General features: G+C 37.9%; 1 protein-coding gene across 4 annotated transcripts in view; it reads right to left on the minus strand.

Moving 5' to 3' along the window:
* TBC1D5 (TBC1 domain family member 5) overlaps nucleotides 1-20574 on the minus strand; it is a 551029-nt gene that overhangs the window by 18313 nt on the left and 512142 nt on the right. For all 4 annotated transcript variants that reach the window (XM_023513703.1, XM_023513693.1, XM_023513698.1 and 1 more), the window contains one exon: nucleotides 4097-4196. In XM_023513703.1, the coding sequence (XP_023369471.1) occupies nucleotides 4097-4196 (100 nt within the window). The remainder of the gene's footprint in view (nucleotides 1-4096; nucleotides 4197-20574) is intronic.

A 20574-nucleotide genomic window follows, 5' to 3' on the forward strand; every position in this document is an offset into this window, starting at 1 on the left:
GTTGACAGGAAAAGTTTAGGTTTAATAAAACACATGTTTTCAATTCTTACCTCTGAATCTTTGAATTCAAATGTTCAATCATGTGGAGGAAATAAAATTAGAATTTTGATGGACTTTTGACAAAACAAATACCCTTTCAGCTGTGGGTTCCAGAACCATGAGGAGATACCACTACCTGACAATTTTACCTCTATAATTAATCTCTATAATGAAAGGCCATATGAACAAATGCCATTAAATAATTTTGACCTGAGAGGCTTCTCCTACATTTGTTTTGCAAACAGTTACAAAAACAGCCTTGAATAGTATTTGCTATGTAAAATATTTATTGCATGTCTGACAGAAACTATGGGTAATATGGAATTTCCTTGAGATAAATAGAACTTAGCAAAAAATAGGAAAGGACCTAGAGAAATAACTCCTAGAATATATTTCTGAGACAGTTTTCACATAATGAAGGCTCAGCTGACCTGACATTCCGAAGTTCTGATAAAGCTATTCTTGTTCAAGGAACTCACATGCTTAATCTTAGAACCAGCATGCCCAGAATTTTCGTATAATTTGCATTATTTGATAAAGAAATATTCAGTTGGGTATTGGGAAATGCGCTACTGGTCTCAGCTTTTCAACTAACTGGTTGTGGGGCCCTGGACAAGTCATTACTCAGATCTACGGCCACGGGCTGAGTGAGCCTCTAAATTCTCCCATGACAAGAGACAATTAGAGTTAAAGGGAAAGAAGAGATGATTTGTGTTGAATACCCACTTTGAGCCATGCCTTGTGCTAGGGTTTAAAAATATATGTGGCAACAAACTGTCAAGATAGCTATTTTTATCTCCATTTCATACACGAGAACACATTTATAAGCAGGCTGAGTTAAGTGACAGGCTGGATTCAACCCTAGGTCCATTTGCTGCCACATGAGGTTGTCTTTCCTTCTCAGGCACAACTTCCCTCACTGACTCTTGCTTGCTATGTATACAGATTGATCCCCAAGTGTTAGTTACATGCACTTAAGCCACCCACAGATTTTCGGTGCGTGTCTTCTATTTTCTAACGATGGAAGATGAAGTTCCTTAGAAAGTCCTTCTATAATCTTCCTTTTACTAGGCAACCACTGTTAACAGTATTTCATATCAAATATATAGCACTCTGCCATCTGCTTTTTTCACTTAATAATCTATCATGTTATAATAATCTCTTTATGTTAATAAATAAAGCATTTTAATCTTTATGAAGATTGCATTACTGTATTATATTAAATCTCTTACTAGAGGATATTTTAGCAGTTCCAGTTTTATTCTCCTTTTTTTTTTTTGGAGACAGTCTCACTGTGTTACCCTGGGTAGAGTGCCATGCATGGCATCATCACAGCTCACAGCAACCTCAAAAGAGCCTCTTGCCTCGGTCTCACAAATAGCTGGAACTACAGGCACATGTTACCATGCTTGGTGAATTTTTATATTTTTAGTAGAGATGAGGTCTTGCTCTTGCTCAGGCTGCACTTGAACTCCTGAGCTCAAGTAACCCACCTGCCTCGGCCTCCCAGAGTGCTGGGATTACAAGTGTGAGCCACCACACCCAGCCTAATTTTATTCTCCTTTAATAATTAGAAATAGAAAAATATCACATGGAAAAAATAATAGGATATTAAAATAATTTTTTAAGGAAGCATGGTAACTCAAAAACTAAATCAAACAAAACCTCTACCTTAGTTAATCTTTTAAGTTTTCCTTAAATCTTTGCTTAGAAATCAGTTTCCTATCATATAGGAACCTAATTTAATATAACACTATTGTATTATGTAGATAAAATGAAATGCATCTGTGGACCTTGGGACCCAGAATTCTTTGTATCGTCCCTCAACCTCCCTTTAAATATGCAGTCACGCTGTTTATATGGGGAAAGAAGTAGACAACTCTGTGAAGGGATTCTGGTTGAAAGTGAAACGTATACACAAAAACAAGTCTAGTTTTGTGGTTAGTTGGAAATTCACAGCTGGTATGAGCTTCTCTTTCCATTTTAATTAAAGTGTTTTCCCCTCTCATACAATGAGAAAATGCTCTTTTATTGTGGACTGAAAGACCAAAGTCAGAGAAAAAGCTGTTTGAAAGTTCTGAGGCTTCAGTAAAGCTGCTTTAAAAGCTTCTGTGGGTACCAAACAACTTGGAAGTTTCCTAATAGGATTTTGTAGCATTCAAGAAAATCTTTTCCCCAGTTATTTCACTTCTCTGCTCTCCTACTTTCATCAAAACTAAAATGGAGTAATGAAAAGATCACTGAAGTAGCCAAAAAAGTAAAAATTACACACACACATACCCCCACTTTAAAATTAAAATTATATTTAAATAATTAACCAAAAGTAGTCATGAAATATATATTATTTCTATAAACCATTATTTCTTTCTGATGTAGCTTAAAATGTGATATTAGATAATATGAGATTCATATAACCTTAAGTTTATACACATTTTTAAAAATGAAGATTAAACAGCATATAAATAGTTCAGAATGGGTGGAATCAGATGTGACCAGGCTAGCATTTCTTGCTTTGATGACTGTCCTGTCAATCATCTACCAGGGTTTCTCCTGCTGTTTTTAACCTCTGGATTCCTTTCCCTGAAGAAGTAGCTGGGAGAGTAGAAATAAGGCTGAGGCCAGAATAAGGCCCAGCTACTACCAAGACACTGCAGGCGGCCACTTAGTTTGGAATCTCCTGAAATCTTAAGAGAATGTTTATTAAGTGCTTGAGGCCATTTGGGTCACTTTTAAGGGACTCTTGACCTCACAGGCTTAGAGCTTGTTAGAGTCTGAAGGTAGAGAGTCTACCTCCAAGTGAAGGTCACCGAGGCTTCTGAGGGGGGGGATGCATCCTAATTTCTTACAGTACCTGGTATTGTCACTATTTCTCCACATTCCAGAGCAGCACGTTGGCCATTTCCAGAAGAGTACATGTCTTATTTTCCTAATTTATTCCTAAACTATAAATGTAAGACACTGGAGAGTAGAGAGAGAAAGGATGTCTAGTTAAGTGGGCTGAAAAATAGTAACAATATGTGTGACAAAAGCTTCTGTACCCAGCAGGAAGTTACTGAAGTGATGCCTACATACTTGCAGAGACCATTTCTAATACAAAATACAGACCCTTTACAAATGTAGAACAGTGCCTGAAAACTTTCCAATGTGACATATGTATAACTCACATGTAGACTGAACTTTAAACCAGGACATTTCTCTCTCTCTTTTTTTTGCAGTTTTTGGCTGGGGCTGGGTTTGAACCCGCCACCTCCGGCATATGGGGCTGGTGCCTTACTCCTTTGAGCCACAGGTGCCACCCTAAACCAGGACATTTCTTAGAATATATGCACCATAAAAAGTAAGAAAAGGTCATGTATTTCAGGTAGGTAGTTAAAAAAATACACATTTAAAAATATAAAGAAAGCACTGTCAAAATAATAATCACACTAGTGATTTGTAGGCAGACTGGTATCGCAGTATAGCTGATTATTTCAGCTTGAAAGCAGCACATTTCATTTTGATCTGAGGTAGATGGACATTTACAAAGGGCAATGTAGCAGTATTAGTCGAAATCCATAGTCAGACTGCTTGATTTTGAATTTCTACTCCATATAACTAGTGATAAAATCTTGGGACACTTTTTAATTCCCCTGTGCTTCTGTGCTTCAGTTTCCTCATCTGTGTAATGTGGTTAGTAACCTATTTCTACTACAGGGCTGTTGTGAGGATTAAATGAGATAATTCATATAAACAGCTTAACAGGCTTGGCGCCTGTAGTTCAGTGGCTAGGGCATCAGCCACATACACCAGAGCTGGTAGGTTCGAACCCGGCCCGGGCCTGCTAAACAACAACAACCAAAACCAAAAAATAGCCAGGTATTGTGGCGGGTGCCTGTAGTCCCCCCAGCTACTTGGGAAGCTGAGGCAAGAGAATCACTGACTGAGGGTGACATAGTAAGACTCTCTCAAAAGAAGAAAAAAAAATCCACTTAACAGAGGACCTAGCACACGGTAATGCTGGTGGCTATTATTGTTATGATTATCATCATTACCACCAGGGCCAATGTAATTCACTCACCAAGATGAGTGTCCATTGCCTTTGCACAGTATTTGCACATAGCATCCAGGTCATTCAGCTGTCCTTGAAGGAAAGAAATTTGTGCTTCTAATTCTTCTTCCTAAAACAAAAGGGATAAAGATATGGAAATTTAAAGAAAAGTTCCCCAAATGATCTAGGCTATTTTACTGAGGTATAATCTCTTTTTAAATCTAGATAAAACAAAAGAAAACAGCAAGTAAACAAAAACAAACCCATCACTGCCCCATCAATAAAACAGAAAAAGGACAAAATAGAGATTTGAAAAGTCTGGAGTTTTCCTAATTCAATTTTAGCTTTGTGCCATGTATAACTGCACATGTAACCTTGTATTAAGGAAGGATGTAAAATATCTTCAATAAATATTGAGCAAATTGAGAAGGTAATCTGGATTTCAGAGGTCCATATTCCTAGGCAGTTGGTACAAAAAAATTACATTTTTTTCTTGACACACATTTCCAGACAATGATAAGATTTGAGATTTCCCATAGCACTTGGAAGAATTTTGCCCCACAAGCTCATAAGTAGCTGCTCTTACACTTTTTCTCTTGATAGGACACTATTTATTTATTTGTTTCTAGAAAAAAGTACTCTGTATTGAGAAATTTACCCAACTAGTAAAAAATAATCTAGCAAAAGGATAACTTTTTTTTTTAAAGAAAAAGATAATATGTGTAAAAAACTTTCCCAAGGAAATTTAGATGATCATGGGAGATTTTCTCAGAGAAAAAGAATAATCCTAATTGTTTAGCATATTTTAAACCAAGTTAGATAAAATAGGAAGAAAAGATGTTGCCAGAGCTGTCTTAGGCTAGAAAATCAATTTTTCCTTTCACATAAGACTCCTCTGAGTCATTAAAAAGCCGGAAGGGAAAACCTACTTAGGTGTTTTTTCTTATAGAATGAGGATAATTTGACTTGTACATAGTGACAGTTGAAAAGGATGCTTGCAGATGTATTCCATTTTAACAATACACATAAGCAGCACTGAAAAGTATTGTATTTGACTGTTGCCTGGAGAAGCAGCCCTTATGAGTATTGAAATGCCTGACACAGAAAACAGATGCAGGAGTATCTCTAAAAAGCAAATTACTGTGAAATGACCATGGTAGGATTATACAAGCACTACCATGTTCTTCACCCTGCCACAAAGTGCAGCAGCCTCTCCTAAGAAGTCACCCAAAGGATGATTCTAGGGGACCGTGGGAAGCAGTGCTGCCTTCCTAACTCTTCAGCTGAGCATTAAGATAGAAAAGGATGGGTCTTTCAGGGTATTTTCTTATTTTTCTCCTTCGTTTTTGCACAGGCTTGAATTTCTGTGGTCTATCAGGAACTGTAGGAATTAAAGAAAGAAGTGTCCATCAGCTGGTTAACTATGGTTGTGGTTAGTCTTCAAAGATGGCCACCATCAATTCCATTCCTCCCTGAATGTACATGTTGCTCTATTCATGAAGAGGTAATGATTAGGCAAGGTGGTTCATGCCTGTAATACCAGCCTGCTGGGAGGCCGAGACAGGAGGATTGTTTCAGCCTGGGAGTTCTAAGTTATAGTGAGCTATTTGGGTAACACAGTGAGACACTGTCTCTTATTTAAAAAAGGGGGTGGGGTAGAGGGGGTATGTATTTCCACTGTCCTTGAATCTGGACTGATCTTGTAATTTGCCTTGATCCAGAGAATGTAGCAAATGTCAAATTATCAAATTTGAGTGAGTTCAAGAGGCCTGCTAGCTTTTGATTTCACTAGAAGATAACTACCATGCTATAAAGAAGTTCATTTTAGACTATGGAAAGAAAGGAGAGAATAAATGGAGAGAAAGAAGGCACGTGAGAAATAATGAATTTCTTGACACATGGATGAACTTTTTCTGGACCTTTCATCCCAAACCAGCTACAATAAGTGACCCAGTCAATACCAGGTAAAGCAGAAGAATAGCCTAACTGAGCCCTGTCCAAATGCCTGAACCATAGACCCATGAGCAACAACAGTGTTGCTGTCTTAAGGTACTACATTTTAGAGTGGTTTGTTACGTAGCAACAGATAACTGAAATAGTGGTAGAACGGAAATAAATTGATACAGAGCCTGAGAAAACCTAAGTTCTATTCTTGGTCCTGTCATTAATTAGTCATGTGACCTTAAGTAATTCTCTACCCACTCCGGACCAGCACTCTCTGGAGAATGAAAAGGTCAGAGGTTTTGTTCCTGAGGAGTTTACTAGTAGTAGGAATAAGAAGTTTACGTGGTCCGAGCTGCCTATCCCATTTACTGAACAAGTCACCTTTTCAATTTCTCACAGACACAAACCTAACTGAATGAGTCTGGAACTGTACTGAGGCCAAAACGGTTTGGCATTCTTTTAAAAGAAGACCCAGCTGTGACCTGTTTCACTTAACATGTAGCTCCCAACTGGGGTGCTGACAACCCAGAGTGGACAAAGGGGCACTTAGGAATGTAATGCTTCCTGTCTTAAAAACACCTTCTCTATTTATGCTATAAATTAGTTTGATTTGGATTAGCAATTACTTCCTTTAAAATACAAAGTCCTTGGGAGTTTTAAAACCCAGCAGTCATTCCTATCTGCCTGGATTTCTTTTAAAAAGGAAAGAAAATTGGGAAAGAACTTCAGAATAAATACTTTAGAGACTATAGGTGCCTGTTTGGAGTGAGGTATTGAATAGCTGGAGGCAAGTTTGTAGCTCAGAGAGGGTGTTATTCGCAAACACTTCACTTTGTAGCAGGAACATTCTTTTCACAGAACGTGATGCCACTGAGGCCCGCTAACCTGTGCAGTGCATGGGGCAGTCCTGACTGAATGGCAGCCCCGAGCACCTGCAGGATGAATATGCAGAGTTATAGAAACACAAATTTCCAGATTTGCAGTTTTGCTGAGGGCTCTGGTTACAGCAACTGAAGAGTATCTTGCAACCCTAAAACCCAAGTAAATCTCAGTACAACAGAATATGATTGTCTCAATACAAACCCTGTGTAAAAATGTAACTTTGAAGCATCTCAACCTTCTTTTTCAAAGGTGAGCTTATACAAAAGCCAAGAATATGAAATAAAAGAGGACTCCTCTGATTGAAACAGTCTGAGGGGCCAAGAACCTTCTCCATTTGGACGTTTGAAATCCAGTGTATTCGTCCTTGAGTTTGCTTAAGCTCAAGACATTCCTAAACCTTTCAACTATCACTCAGACTTTATAAATAGAAATGGAATCACTTGGAGGAGAAAGGTAGCTTGTCATTTATTCTTCACTATATTACATAATTATACATAAAGAGTAAGCCAAGAATTAAGCTTCTAAAATTGTGAGAATCGGCTTTATATTTCTATCTTAGCTTTCCATACTCCATGCTAATAATGTTTTAAACATTTGACAGCTTTAGTCGCTTATTTTTATTACAATGGTCCTCATAAAAACAAATTTCATTAAATTTGTCTCCATAAAAACAAATGCTTGGCTAATTGCCTTGAGGTATTATGAAAGCAACCAGTTAGTTTAATTTTTGTGTATAAATAAGACACTGAAGAGACTTCAGTGAGTAAGAATATTTACTTCTGTATCTGTGCTCTGCCTTCCATTCATAGCAGTGAGTGCAGTGGGGCATGGTGGAATTCTGAAGTAGACATACCTGGGTTCAAACCCTATTTTTGCCAGTTATTAGCTCTATCACCTAGACAAGTTCTTTAATTTTTGGTCAATTTGCCCCACTTAGCAGGACAGGGGGGAAGAACAAAATAAGAACAGTGGAGAATGGAGAGCAGTGTCTGGTACAGGGTAGGTACTCAATACAGATAATTATTTTTGCTTTTCAAAAATTCTTTATAATCAAGGTAAAACAGAGAAATGAATTCTAAGTACAAGGTGTGATGATTTACTATTGAAAAACACTGGTTTCTGGTTTTAAAAGCTTTTTCATTCTTTAGTCCAGAAAGATTAATTAAAGCTCACTGTCTTAAGTACTGGGTAGCAAATTAATGTTGAAGGCAAGAAACTGATGGAGGATTATGAAGTTGGGCCACAGGCAGACTACACTGTGTGACATTACTAATGTACTTGGTAGCACTGTATGGAAGGACGAGAACATGAAGGCCACTCTATCAGAAAAGTAATCTTATCTAACCCTTTTATGCTGATTATGATATGTCAGACACTGAGCTTTAATAACACATTTAATCATCACAACAAACCTATGAGGTAGATTTTCTCATTGCCCCTTGCCCCCCCAAATATAGATTCCATAAGCCACATTCTCTGGAAGTGTATGTTAAGTTTAGATCAGGTGTCCTCAAACTATGGCCTGCGGGCCACATGCAGCCCGCCTAGGACATTTATCCAGCCCACCAGGTGTTTTTGCTGCCGTTGCCTGTCTTGCTTAGCAGCCAACTCAACCTGGGGCCTGCAGTCCGGCCCTCCAACGGTATGAGGGACAGTGAACTGGCCCCTTGTTTAAAAAGTTTGAGGACCCCTGGATTAGATAGCTCTTTGAGAACCCAAGTCACTATGCTTACTACTTCTGTTTCTTCCCTCTGTGCACTTTCTTTCTTATGCTCAATTACTATGGTCCTTCCAGTGAACAACCACATATCTCAGTTTCCCTTTTTGAAGATTTACCAGATGTAATGTTGAATCCTAACCCTAAATGACCTACTAATCTTATTGTCCTTCAGAAACAATCAGGTATGATCAGGTTGTGTTCTGTTTTGTTATTTCATGAATGATTTTCACTTTAGACTTTAAAAAGTGGGGATTTTACAACCATCAGCCCCTGAACAGCTGACATATCATTATACTTCTATTCAAGTATTACCAGCAGTTTTTACATTATAATATATGAATTTTGTGTATCAATTTTACTAAATGATTCAATGTCTTTCTACTATTTGCTGTTTAAAAATAGGACAAGTTTTATTGCTTCTTTATTCACTTATTCATTAATTTATTCAACAAATATATTCATTTCTATGATGTTAGGTCTCATTAGAAATAAAATAATGAATGATACATGGAGTCTGACTGCTATAAGTTTAGAGGAAGTTAAAAGCCTGCACATAAACTCAAGAGAGAGTAAGATAAAATTCTGTTGGCTGGGCACAGCAGCACGTGCTTTTAATCCTAGTACTTTGGGAGGCCAAGGCAGGAAGATCACTTGGGGCCCAGAGTTTAAGACCTGACTGGGCACCACTCTGTCTCTACAAAAATTAAAATATTAGCCATACACATTAGCGTGTTCAGTTACTTAGGAGGCTGAGGTGGGAGGATGACTCAAGATCAGGATTGAAGGTTCTAGTGAGCTAGGATTGTACTACTGCATTCCCACCTGGGTGACACAGTGAGGCCCTGTCTCAAAAAAAGTTGCTTCTCTAGAAGAGATGAGAGAGACTCCTTCGCAATTCTGAGAAGGGAAGATGACTTCCAATTTGTGGATACAGAAATGAAAGCAGGTTTTCTGGAAAGGTAGCATTTATGATGGGTTTTGAACAAGGAGGAAGATGGAATGATAACGAGGGGAGATGTTTTAGGAGGCAGGAAAAGTGTGGTCCTGGCAAAAACCTAGTCACTGAGTTGAGCCAGAACAAGGGAAACAGCAGGGACTGCAGTTCAGCAGCAACACTTCCCTTCCCAGCCCACTCATCCCTGTTACATTTGCATTTCAGATAATTATGTTTTTGGTTGGGGTTTGATATGCAGACTGGTGTGGCGACTACCCCTAATGCACATCATGCTCACAGATGATTCGCTGGGCCATGGCAGTGTCTCTGTTCACAGACTGACTCAAGACCCAGGAAAACAGAGGGACAGGAAAGGCACTCGAGTAGAGTTTTGGTTAGCTTCTAATAGCTTCTAAGTGGGTGTCCTCAGATCACAAGAGAAGCAGACACGGAACCGACACTGACTGTAGGCAGCAGGAACAGGCTAAATATAGCAACCAGAGACAGGAAAGACGCCCAGTCTTTCTCGAGCAGATGGGTGAACAAGAAGTGGGAAGTGAAGGAAACGGAAAGTCTCGGGGAGAAAAAGTGGGAAGGCTACGGATATTCTGAGGAAGCTGTGGTATACACAAGGGCAAAACACACACACATGGTGTAAATGAAATCCAAGCTAGAAGCATATGGTATCAGCAGAGGAAGACACCACCACCATACACAAAAAAAAATCCCGGAAGAGGAGCTCAAAGAAGACTTTTTAGGAGTATGAAAACAAGTGATGGCATGAGCGTATGAAGCAGTGCAGCTGTGCTGGAGAACAAGCTGCAATATAAATCACAAGCATTAGAATTAGTGTATGGTAAGCTTGACATTTACCATCGCTGTGACCATGCCAGATAGCAAAGCTCTTCGAGCCTGTTTCCCATCTATAAATAGTGATAATAACAGTTTTACATCCTATACCTACTGGAGAATTGAATTACATGAGATTTTCCAGATAAAATACGTTGCACAGTGCTTGGCACATGGCAAATACTCAATAAATGTTAATTTTTTTGTTGTCTCTAGATTTTAATATAATCTCAGAAAGTTAATTCTAAGGAATTATGAATATATGCAAAAACATACTCCCCCCCGATATTGATGACACATTCAATGACAACATGCACACATGCACCCCATGCAAATCCTAAACGTCTAATGATAGGTGACTTGGGTAACTTGTTGACATTCACAAACAGGATGTCCTTTAAAAATATTCTTGTAGGAGAAGATTTACAATAACATGCCATATACTAATTGGGAAAGCAGGCTATAAAGTAGTAGATAAAGAATGATTCTGATTATATATATATATATGCAGAAAATGATAATAGAAAGATAGCTACCAAGGAGTTTATATTGATTATTCTTCAAATGGTAGAAATGTGGGTGACTTTCCCCCTCCTTTTGCTTATTTTTTCTAGACTTTATACAATGAAATTGGATATTTTTTTAAATAAGAAAATCAAGTTAAGCAAATAACATAGTAGACAAGAAATAAAAGAAAAAGTAAATGGTGATTACCCAGGAGAAAAAAAGAGATGTAAATATTTTTAGATGACCAACATTGATTCCAAATCAAACTCTAAAAACAAATCAGCACTCTAACAACACTAAATAGTAAGCAAAACTAAAATGAAATAACTTGTAAAAACAGAAAAAGTCATTATAGTATTTTGTCCAGTGTGCGAATCCTAAGTAGTATAGTACCTCCAGGGTAAAGGACTTCCTTCTACACTATTAAAATGGGAATACCAATGGACGTTGTTTTTTAAGGGTTGCTTTGAAAGAATGTGATCCATTAAAAAAAAAGATGCTTATGAAATTCCTTAGAACCCACTTTTGGACAGTATATAAACAAACATGCTAACTGTGAATGGAAATGGCCTTTGGAAATTTTGAACAGAAATTCAAAGCTCAAGGTATCACCTTTATGCTATCAAATTATATCATTTCAGACCTGGGATTGCCTTTAGAGATCATTTATTTCAACCTCTTGTTTTTATAACTAAAGTCACTTTTATATGGCTAGGTGGCTGGCAGTAGCAGAATTCATACTAGAAGAAACTTCCTTGTTTCTCAGCCACTGACACAGTACAATCTTCTATTACTAAAATTTCTTTTTTTTTATTAATTGATAACTGTATACATTTATGCATGCATGGGGTACAGTGTAGTGTTTTCATATACAATTTGAAATACTTTCATCAAGCTTCACATAGATTTTATGTTATAGATTTTATGTCATTTGCTTTGTCATTGTGTCAAAACAGTTATATTCTAGTTCTAGAAAAGTTCACTTGTACCCTTGTTAGACAGATATATAGGTGGTCTTTCTGGGCACCTTCCCACCACCCAGCCGCCCTTCTCCCCTCCCCTTCTCCACCTCCTCCCCATATTCTTGAGCTAGAATTAAGTTGTATCTTTCATTTGAGAGCTATAAATTAGTTTCATAAAAGGGATGTGTACATTGGATACTTTTTCTTCCATTCCTGTGATACTTTGCTAAGAAGAACATTTTCCAGTTCCATCCATGTAAACATGAAGGAGGTAAAGTCTTCGTTTTTCTTTAGGAAAAGTTTTCATAGTATTCCATGGTGTACATATACCACAGTTTATTGCTCCATTTGTGGATTGATGGGCACTTGGGCTTCTTCCATGATCTGGCAATTATGAATTGGGCTGCGATAAACATTCTGATACAAACATCTTTATTGTAATGTGATTTTTTATCTTCCGGGTATATACCTAGTAGAGGAATTGTAGGATTGAATGGCAGGTCTATTTTTAGTTCTCTAAGTGTTCTCCAGATGTCTTTCCAAAAGGAACGTATTAATTTGCCTTCCCACCAGCAATGTAGAAGTGTTCCCTTTTCTCCACATCCACGCCAGCAACTCTGGTTTTGGGATTTTGTGATATGGGCTAATCTTACTGGAGTTAGGTGATATCTCAAAGTAGTTTTGATTTGCATTTCTCTAATGATTAAGGATGGTGAGCATTTTTTCATATGTCTATAGGCCACACGCCTGTCTTCTTTGGTGAAATTTCTTTTCAGGTCCTTTGCCCACCTTGCAACGGGATCATTTTTTTTTTTTTTTTGTAATAAGTTTGAGTTCTCTATGGATTCTGGTTATTAAACCTTTGTCAGAGACATAACCTGCAAATATTTTCTCCCACTCTGAGGGCTGTCTGCATGCCCTACTTACTGTGCTCTTGGCTGTGCAGAAGCTCTTTAGTTTAATCAGGTGTACACAATACACAATAGTGTATTTTTGATGTTGCTTCAATTGCCCGTGGGGTTCGTCTCATAAAAAATTTGCCCAGGCCGATTTCTTCAAGTGTTTTCCCTGCACTTTCTTCAATATTTTTATGGTTTCATGTCTTAAGTTTAAGTCCTTAATCCATTGAGAATCTATCTTAGTTAATGGTGAAAGGTGTGGATCCAGTTTCAGTCTTCTACAGGTCCCCAGCCAGTTTGTCCAGCACCATTTGTTAAATAGGGAATCTTTTCCCCATTCAATGTTTTTAATTGGTTTATCAAAGATGAGGTAACGGTAGGTAGCTGGATTCATCTGTTGGCTTTCTATTCTGTTCCATACATCTACCTCTCTGTTTTTGTGCCAATACCATGCTGTTTTAAGCACTATCGATTTATAGTATAGTCTGAGGTCTGGTAGGGTGATTCCTCCTGCTTTTATTCTTGAGTAATGTCTTAGCTATTCGAGGTCTTTTCTGATTCCCTATTACTAAAATTTCTACTACAGGGACACTACCATTGTCATGAGAGGATGGGTGTTTGTAACAATCACCGAGACCTTTCCCTCCACCCTATATCCTTCTGTAAGAGAGATGTTCTTTCTTAACTATTCTAGCCTATAGCAAAGGCACTAAAATCTAAATTCAAAAGGAGGATTTTTGTATGACTTTTCATTCCATCTTTTCCCCTATGGCAAGTTAAATAAAAACCACTACATTAAAGAATACTGTCTACTTATAATTTGTAAAGTTAGAAATTGCCTGCCTTAAAATTGGGGTGGCCAGGTGAGATATGAGTCAGGCTTTTGCCAACTCAGTTCCTCTCTGATCATACCGCTTCCACCAGCCCTGATGGACAGAGAGCATTCTAACCAGTTCTCTGCAGCAGCCCAAAGAGTTGTAGGGTAGGGCCACAATGAGAAGTCTAAGGAGAAACTTTCATTTTTCCATGCAAAAATTTACTTTATCAGACTGCAAATTCACTTACAGCCTGCCCCTGGAATGACAAATTATGTATCAACTTCACATTTTTTTCATTGGTTTATATGTTAGAGTTCCAAATCTTTTTGAAGTCAGTGTTGGGAGGATAGAATAATTCAGATCACGTGCTTGCTGTGGGTGGGACATATGGATTATAAATATTTAAAAAACAGAGCATATAAAGTTCAAAAAATTAAGAGAAAAATTTCCTCTTTCTTATTCAGCTGCTGCTCATAATTATTATTTAAAAAAATTTTTTTTTTTTTAAGAGACAGGGTCTTGCTTTGTTGCCCAGGCTAGAGGGCAGTGGCCCCATCATAGCTCCTTGTAGTGTCTAACTCCTGGGATTAAGCAATCCTCCCCTCTCAGCCTGATAAGGAGGTGGGAATACAGGTGTATGCTACCACACCTATTCATTGTTCTTATTTTTTGTGAGATGGGCTCTATGTTGCCAGGCTGGTCTTGAACTCCTGGCCTACAGTGATCCTTCTACTTTGGCCTTCTAAACTCCTGGGGTTGATGAGCCACTGCACACAGCCTATTGCTCATAATTTTCATCGAGGAAATAAAAAAAGATTTTAATTTCATAACCCATTTTATTCTTTGGTTCTAGCAGATAAGGCAGAAATTCCCCCTTGCCCAGTAATGACTAGTAACTTGTTTTGTAGATAGAGCTAACCACTGCCTCTCTTATACCTCAGTTCTATAAAATGGGAGGTAATTATAGCAGTGACCTTATAGCATTGTTTGACAGTATTAAAGGAGCTAATAAATGCAAAATGTATTAGAACAGGGAACACACATGGAAAGCATGCTATACCCATTAGCACATAGCCAGTGTCTACAAAGAAAGCATGTTCACAATAGGATATATTTGAAGCTTACTTTACTACATACTACATATATGTAGAAAATCTTATTTTTGATTTGGTATTTGATTAACCTTACTAGGATCAATTATTTTCTATCTTTATTCTTTTTAGAAGTAGCATTTACAACTTTTATTTTTTATTTTTTTCCATCAGTACAAGCATTTCTTTATTTTAGAAACAATCTAATTCCACTCTCAGTCATTTTTAAATATACAATAAATTATTGTTAACTACAGCTACTATATTTTGATACCAAATACTAGACCTTAATTATTTTTTTCTAAATCTAGTTTGTACCAATTAACATCAATATATAATCACCCACACTTTCATACAAAAGATAAAACACAATTATAGCCCAGAAAGAAGGAGAGAAGAGGAGGGTGAGGGGAGGTGAGGGGGGTGGACGGGTGGAGGGAGGGTAATCAATGGGACCTTACCTCCTGTGCATACTGCAAGCATACATGTCAAATATGTTAATAGTAGAGTATAAATGTCTAAACACAATTAAATAAGTGAGGTGAATGCTATGTTAACCAGTTTGATGTAAACATTCCAAATTGTGTATAAAATCAGCACATTGTACTGCGTAAATGCAATAATGTACATAGTTATGATCTAATTAAAAAAAGAAAAAAAGAGAAAGCATGAAGTGGAGATGGTTATTTTGTATCTTTAATGTGCACAAGACTCACCTGAGGCTTTTGTTAAAATGCAGACTCTAATTTTGTAGGTCTGTGGTGTGGCCTGAGAGTCTGCATTTCTAACAAGATCCTAGGGGATGCTATGCAGCTGGACCACAATTTGAATGGCAAAGATTGAGACGACCCATCTCATGCCCTCCTATTTACTTCTGAACACAGCTTTCCATCCTGGGAAGGCTGTGAAATACTATTTCCCTCCTCTAAGGCAGTTTTAACAGATGGCTGCACAGTTAGATGCATTTTGGTAACGGTCCAAAAGACCTCTTCTCAACATGGAGCAAGATGCAGGGAGGAGAAAAGCAGGGTGACAAGCTTCCGAGCGAGCTTTCCAACTGCCTTGAATTAGTTCTATATTGAGTGACTCCATTCTTCTATTTAGAGTTAATTCTTAGATCATGAGGTATCAATTTATTCTACTGTAAACACAGGTACTTGTAAATTGCTTATTAAAAATAAAAGTGAAATATAAATTCAGATTGTTGGGTTATGCAAGTTATTCCATAACTTTGTTTTGATAAACAGAGGCTGTACATAAGTATCAGAGAGTAAAGGATGCCTTCCAAACATGCTGGAATGAAAGGAAATGGTAAAACACTTCCATAATTCACAGTGTTTCAATTCATCCTTAATTTCCTGAAGATATTTTCATAAAAATAGCAATATTTATTAAGAACTTTTAGCCTTTAGAAGCATGCTTTTATGCCTATTGCCATCTCAACTCTCTGAACTATTTTAACTTTGCTTTTCTAGAAGTTCCTTAAAAGAAAACAATAAATGAACAGAAAAGACAAGAATGCTGCCAGAAAATAGGATAATGTGCTATAAATTCTAAAGTAAACTGAATAAGCTTACAATCCTGGAATAAATATACTGGAAATTAAAATAAAATACTTAATTAGGACTATTCTCACACAGGTGTAACCAAAGAAAGAATAAAAACTCACTAGCGGTTGTAAACCTTGTTATTTGCACAAGTCCTATAACTTCTCTATTAAGTAATTATATGCATATAGTATGTTTTAACTTATTATCCCTATAAAAATTCAAAAGGTATAAAAGTATTAAGCATAAGTGTTAAGGCAATTACTAGTTTGCTGAACCTTTTAACTGGGAAAAAGGTGTATCCTAGAATGGCTTGTATCTAACTGAATCATATTAGTGGAGGAATGCCTCCATCCTTTGGACTTTTAGGCTGTCATCTCCGTGTTGTATTTTCACACTTAGGCAACTTGGCCCATCTTTTGTAAACCTATATAGCTCTTTCCTCTACGGAGACAATTAGCACAGATGTTACTCCACTTAACAACGGTTTTCTCCCTTTCTACTTACACATGATCAGACCAACTGATAAAACCACCCAGCCAGCACCAGGGCCCCCAGCTGAGTTTCTTACAGTGTTGCTGCTGGGCAAAACCATCTGTGTGCTCTCTCTCGCTGCTCCTGGCACCAAAAGTAGACGTCTGCACAATGGCTGACCCAGATAGAAGGCCCTTGGCCAAGATTGTTTTTCTTATGGCAAAGCTAGTTGACCCGTGCGAGGATGAAATGCACGCACTTGTACCACCATTCTCTGGGCTAACTGACCTCTATAACGCCCCAACAGAGAAAAACAAAAACTGCACCCTGCAGCAAAGCCAAACTGAGGATCAAGCATGGTTTAAGACTTAAGTTACAACTGGTGAAGGAGCACAAGTGTTGGAAGAGCTCTAATAGTTCTTTTTTAACATAAACATTACAAATGTGGAGACTTTGGGAAAGAAAAAAAGGTGAAAGGGAAATTAATTATATAAATTACCTGGTTTACTCCTATGTATATCACACTTTGTTAATTCATCCCTCAAATTACTTTATAGAAACCCCATCTCTCACTAATACCAATTCTTATTAGCTTTTCTGTAAGTGGGTGGTAAATGCCACTGAGAAATGAGGCAATTTTTCAGGCTCCAGAGGATGCCAGAGTAAAGCCCAACATATCTGAGTACTTATACAACACATAAAACCTACAATAGCATTCATTTATTCCTAAACATTTACTGAGTGTCAGGCACAATATCTAGCACAGAGACTAAGTGATGGAGATAGGTGCCTGCCAAGAGCCTTAGAAGTAAATACCAGTTCTCTGACATGCAGAGCAGAGTAAGTACTTGCAGATAACACAGGACACTCTCCATCTCAAGATGTTCCTTCTGTTGGTTTGAGGAGGGGCTCTGGAACCTACAGCTTCACTAGGGCCTCAGCATTGCAGGTGCTGGGACACAGGCCCTTGGGCCGAGACTGGAAGGAACTATTATGAATTTTGTGGTCTCTAGTCAGAAGAGGCAATAGAGGAAAATAAAGAAGTATGGGATAGTACACTTGGTTTGAGGGAAATGCAACAGTTGTGCATTCCTGGGGGGCCAGGGAAGACTTGGAGGGAGGACAGATAATAAGGCTGGATAGGGGGAGATTGTAAAGGGCCCTATAGGCCATGCCTCAAAATGGAGGGATTAATCCTAAGGAGAAGAGGCCCCTGTGGAATTCTTCTGGGGAGTCAGACACTGTGGAGTCAGACATACACAGCACACAAGTTGGTGTCATGAAATATTTCAGTAGGTGACCATTAATAACACGGATTTATTAAACTTTCTAATTAACATGGGACTATTAGTCATTTAACCGAGAAAAAATTACATACTCTTTCTAAATTCTCATTCTTCTAACTCACCAAATTCAGAAGCTGCATGTCAAGCTGTGCAGAGTTAGTTGTCATAATGTTTATTTTCAAAATGTGAATTTATTGCAATGAGAGTGATGTGCTGGAACAATCAAGCTGAACTTGAGTTTCACATTTGCTTATGCACAGTGTCATCCTTAAGAAACACCAGGTGCATGCAGACAAGTGCATATAATTGAACCCAGCTACATGTAGGAATGCGGGAATACACAAAATGCCCACTCCCACACACCAAACATATCTGCCAGCTCCCTCAATTCAGTGTGCATCGTGGGCTACTTATATACTATTGCTGGGACTGCAAACTGGTACAACCTCAAAGGAAAGTGGTATGGAGATACCACAAAGAAGTTAAAGTAGACCTAATTGATCAACACTTAAGTACACATATGGAAGTAAATATCAGCAAAAATCAAGCTGGGGGAGGGAGGAGGAAGGGATGGGAAATTCACACCTATAGGGTATAGTGCACACTAGGTGAAGGGCACACTTATAACTTTGTTTCAATCTTGTACAAAAACAAGTATGTAAACAAAATGTATACCCCAATAATCTGAATAAAAAAATTCAATGAATTTTTTAAAGTCTGAAAAAAGTATTTGATATATAAATTTGAATTTTAAGTAAACAATGAATACATTTTTAAATATAAGTATGTCCATGCAATATTTGATACATTTATATTAAAAACCTTATTTGCAGCCGGCCATGGTAGGTCACACCTATAATTCTACCACTCTGGGAGGCCAAGCTGGGTAGACTGTTTGAGCTTAGGAGTTTGAGACCAGCCAGAGCAAGAGCCAGACTCTTTTTCCACTAAAAATAGAAAAAACTAGCTGGCATTGTGGTGCACGCCTGTAGTCTCAGCTACTTGGGAGGCTGAGGCAAGAGGATTGCTTGAACTTAAGAGTTTGAGGTTGCTGTGAGCTACAACATCATAGCACTCTACCAAGGGTGACAGAGTGAGACCCTGTCTCAAATAAAATAAAAATATTTATTCACTATTACCTTAAATTCAAATTTAACTGAGCATCTTGTATTTTATTTGGAAACCTAACCTTACAAGAATGCCATAGGAAGACATAGTCTGTCTTTCTCCTCTGGGAGTCAAATGGATATGGTATCTAGAACTACTGTAGCTGTCTTGCTTCCAACCTGGGAAGGGCTTGTGCTGGGCAGCGCAGAGAGATGGCATGAACCTGTGTCCCTGGGGCGGTGCCTATAGCTCAAAGGAGTAGGGCGCCGGCCCCATATGCCAGAGGTGGCGGGTTCAAACCCAGTCCCAGACAAAAAAAAAAAAAAAGAAGAACCTGCATCCCTGAAGATGGCGGTGTTATTGGGCATATCTACAACTCCAGTCCATCAGATTAATGAGAGACCAATGAGCTTTGTAAATCATGGGTTCTAAACCTTGACCACACATTGAATAATCTGGGAAGCTTATAACACTTACCAATGCCTAGGGTCCACCTCAGAGATTTTGATTCAGTTCTTCTGTTACTAGTATTGATTTAAAAACTCCCCAGGTGTGGCCAGGAATGAGACGTTCTCCAGGCTTGAGCTAGTAACGGTCCTCATTATTGCAATCAGTTTGAGTCAGAATTTCTGTTATCTGCAGCTCAAACATCTCAAATAAGGAGACGTTTCTCTTTGAAGTGAAACCTAAAGTCCAGCACTTAAACATTCTATAATTAGTCCATCTTGGAAATTTCAATTTCAATTCCTGGCAAAAGAACTAGGCCTGCTCATTTATTTGAGAAAAAAAAAAAAAAAAGATACACCTGCCCAACTTTTAAACCTAAATCTGAAGATCTGCATTTGGGTATTAAAAAAGGAGTTTGAGGACTGAGGGTGGGTAACTTTGATTATAGATAGCAAGAAAAAAACATCAATGCCTCACTTCTCCTGGGCAATAAAAGATATTCATAATATTATCACTGTTTAGCTGGATAATTAAAGTTTGAAAGTTATCTGGAGGTGAATTTAACATCTTTATAAATGCTAACATCATCACATAGTATTACCATGCCAATTTCATTATTATTTTCTGCAGTATCATTTTCAAAAGTGCTGTTCTTGATATTTTATGGAATATGTATCTTTATGTCATCATGAATGAGATCCACACATGGAATATACAAATAGGCCTCAAACCCAAAAGACTGCCTAGAATCCAGTGGAGAGCATCCTGAAGCTAAGTGATCTGAGAGTATTTCTACTGTTTACTCTAAGTTGATTGGGGCTTTATTCTGCATATGAGGCTGCCTTCAATTTTTGGCCCATCTGGTAGTGGGTAGGTGTGCCAGGTTAAAGTTATAATTTGTATAATTTGCAGGTTCTTTACTTGTTAATGGAACCCTTGAGCTATCTGAAGGGATATATGAAAGGACTGAGGTAAATGTAGCAAACTGGCCTACTTTTGAGATGGCCTCCAGGATTAAGAAGGCAACAATGATTAAGAGGT

Source organism: Otolemur garnettii, unplaced genomic scaffold, assembly GCF_000181295.1.
Source record: "Otolemur garnettii isolate 467f Iridium unplaced genomic scaffold, OtoGar3 scaffold00002, whole genome shotgun sequence".
Taxonomy (NCBI): Eukaryota; Metazoa; Chordata; class Mammalia; order Primates; family Galagidae; genus Otolemur; species Otolemur garnettii.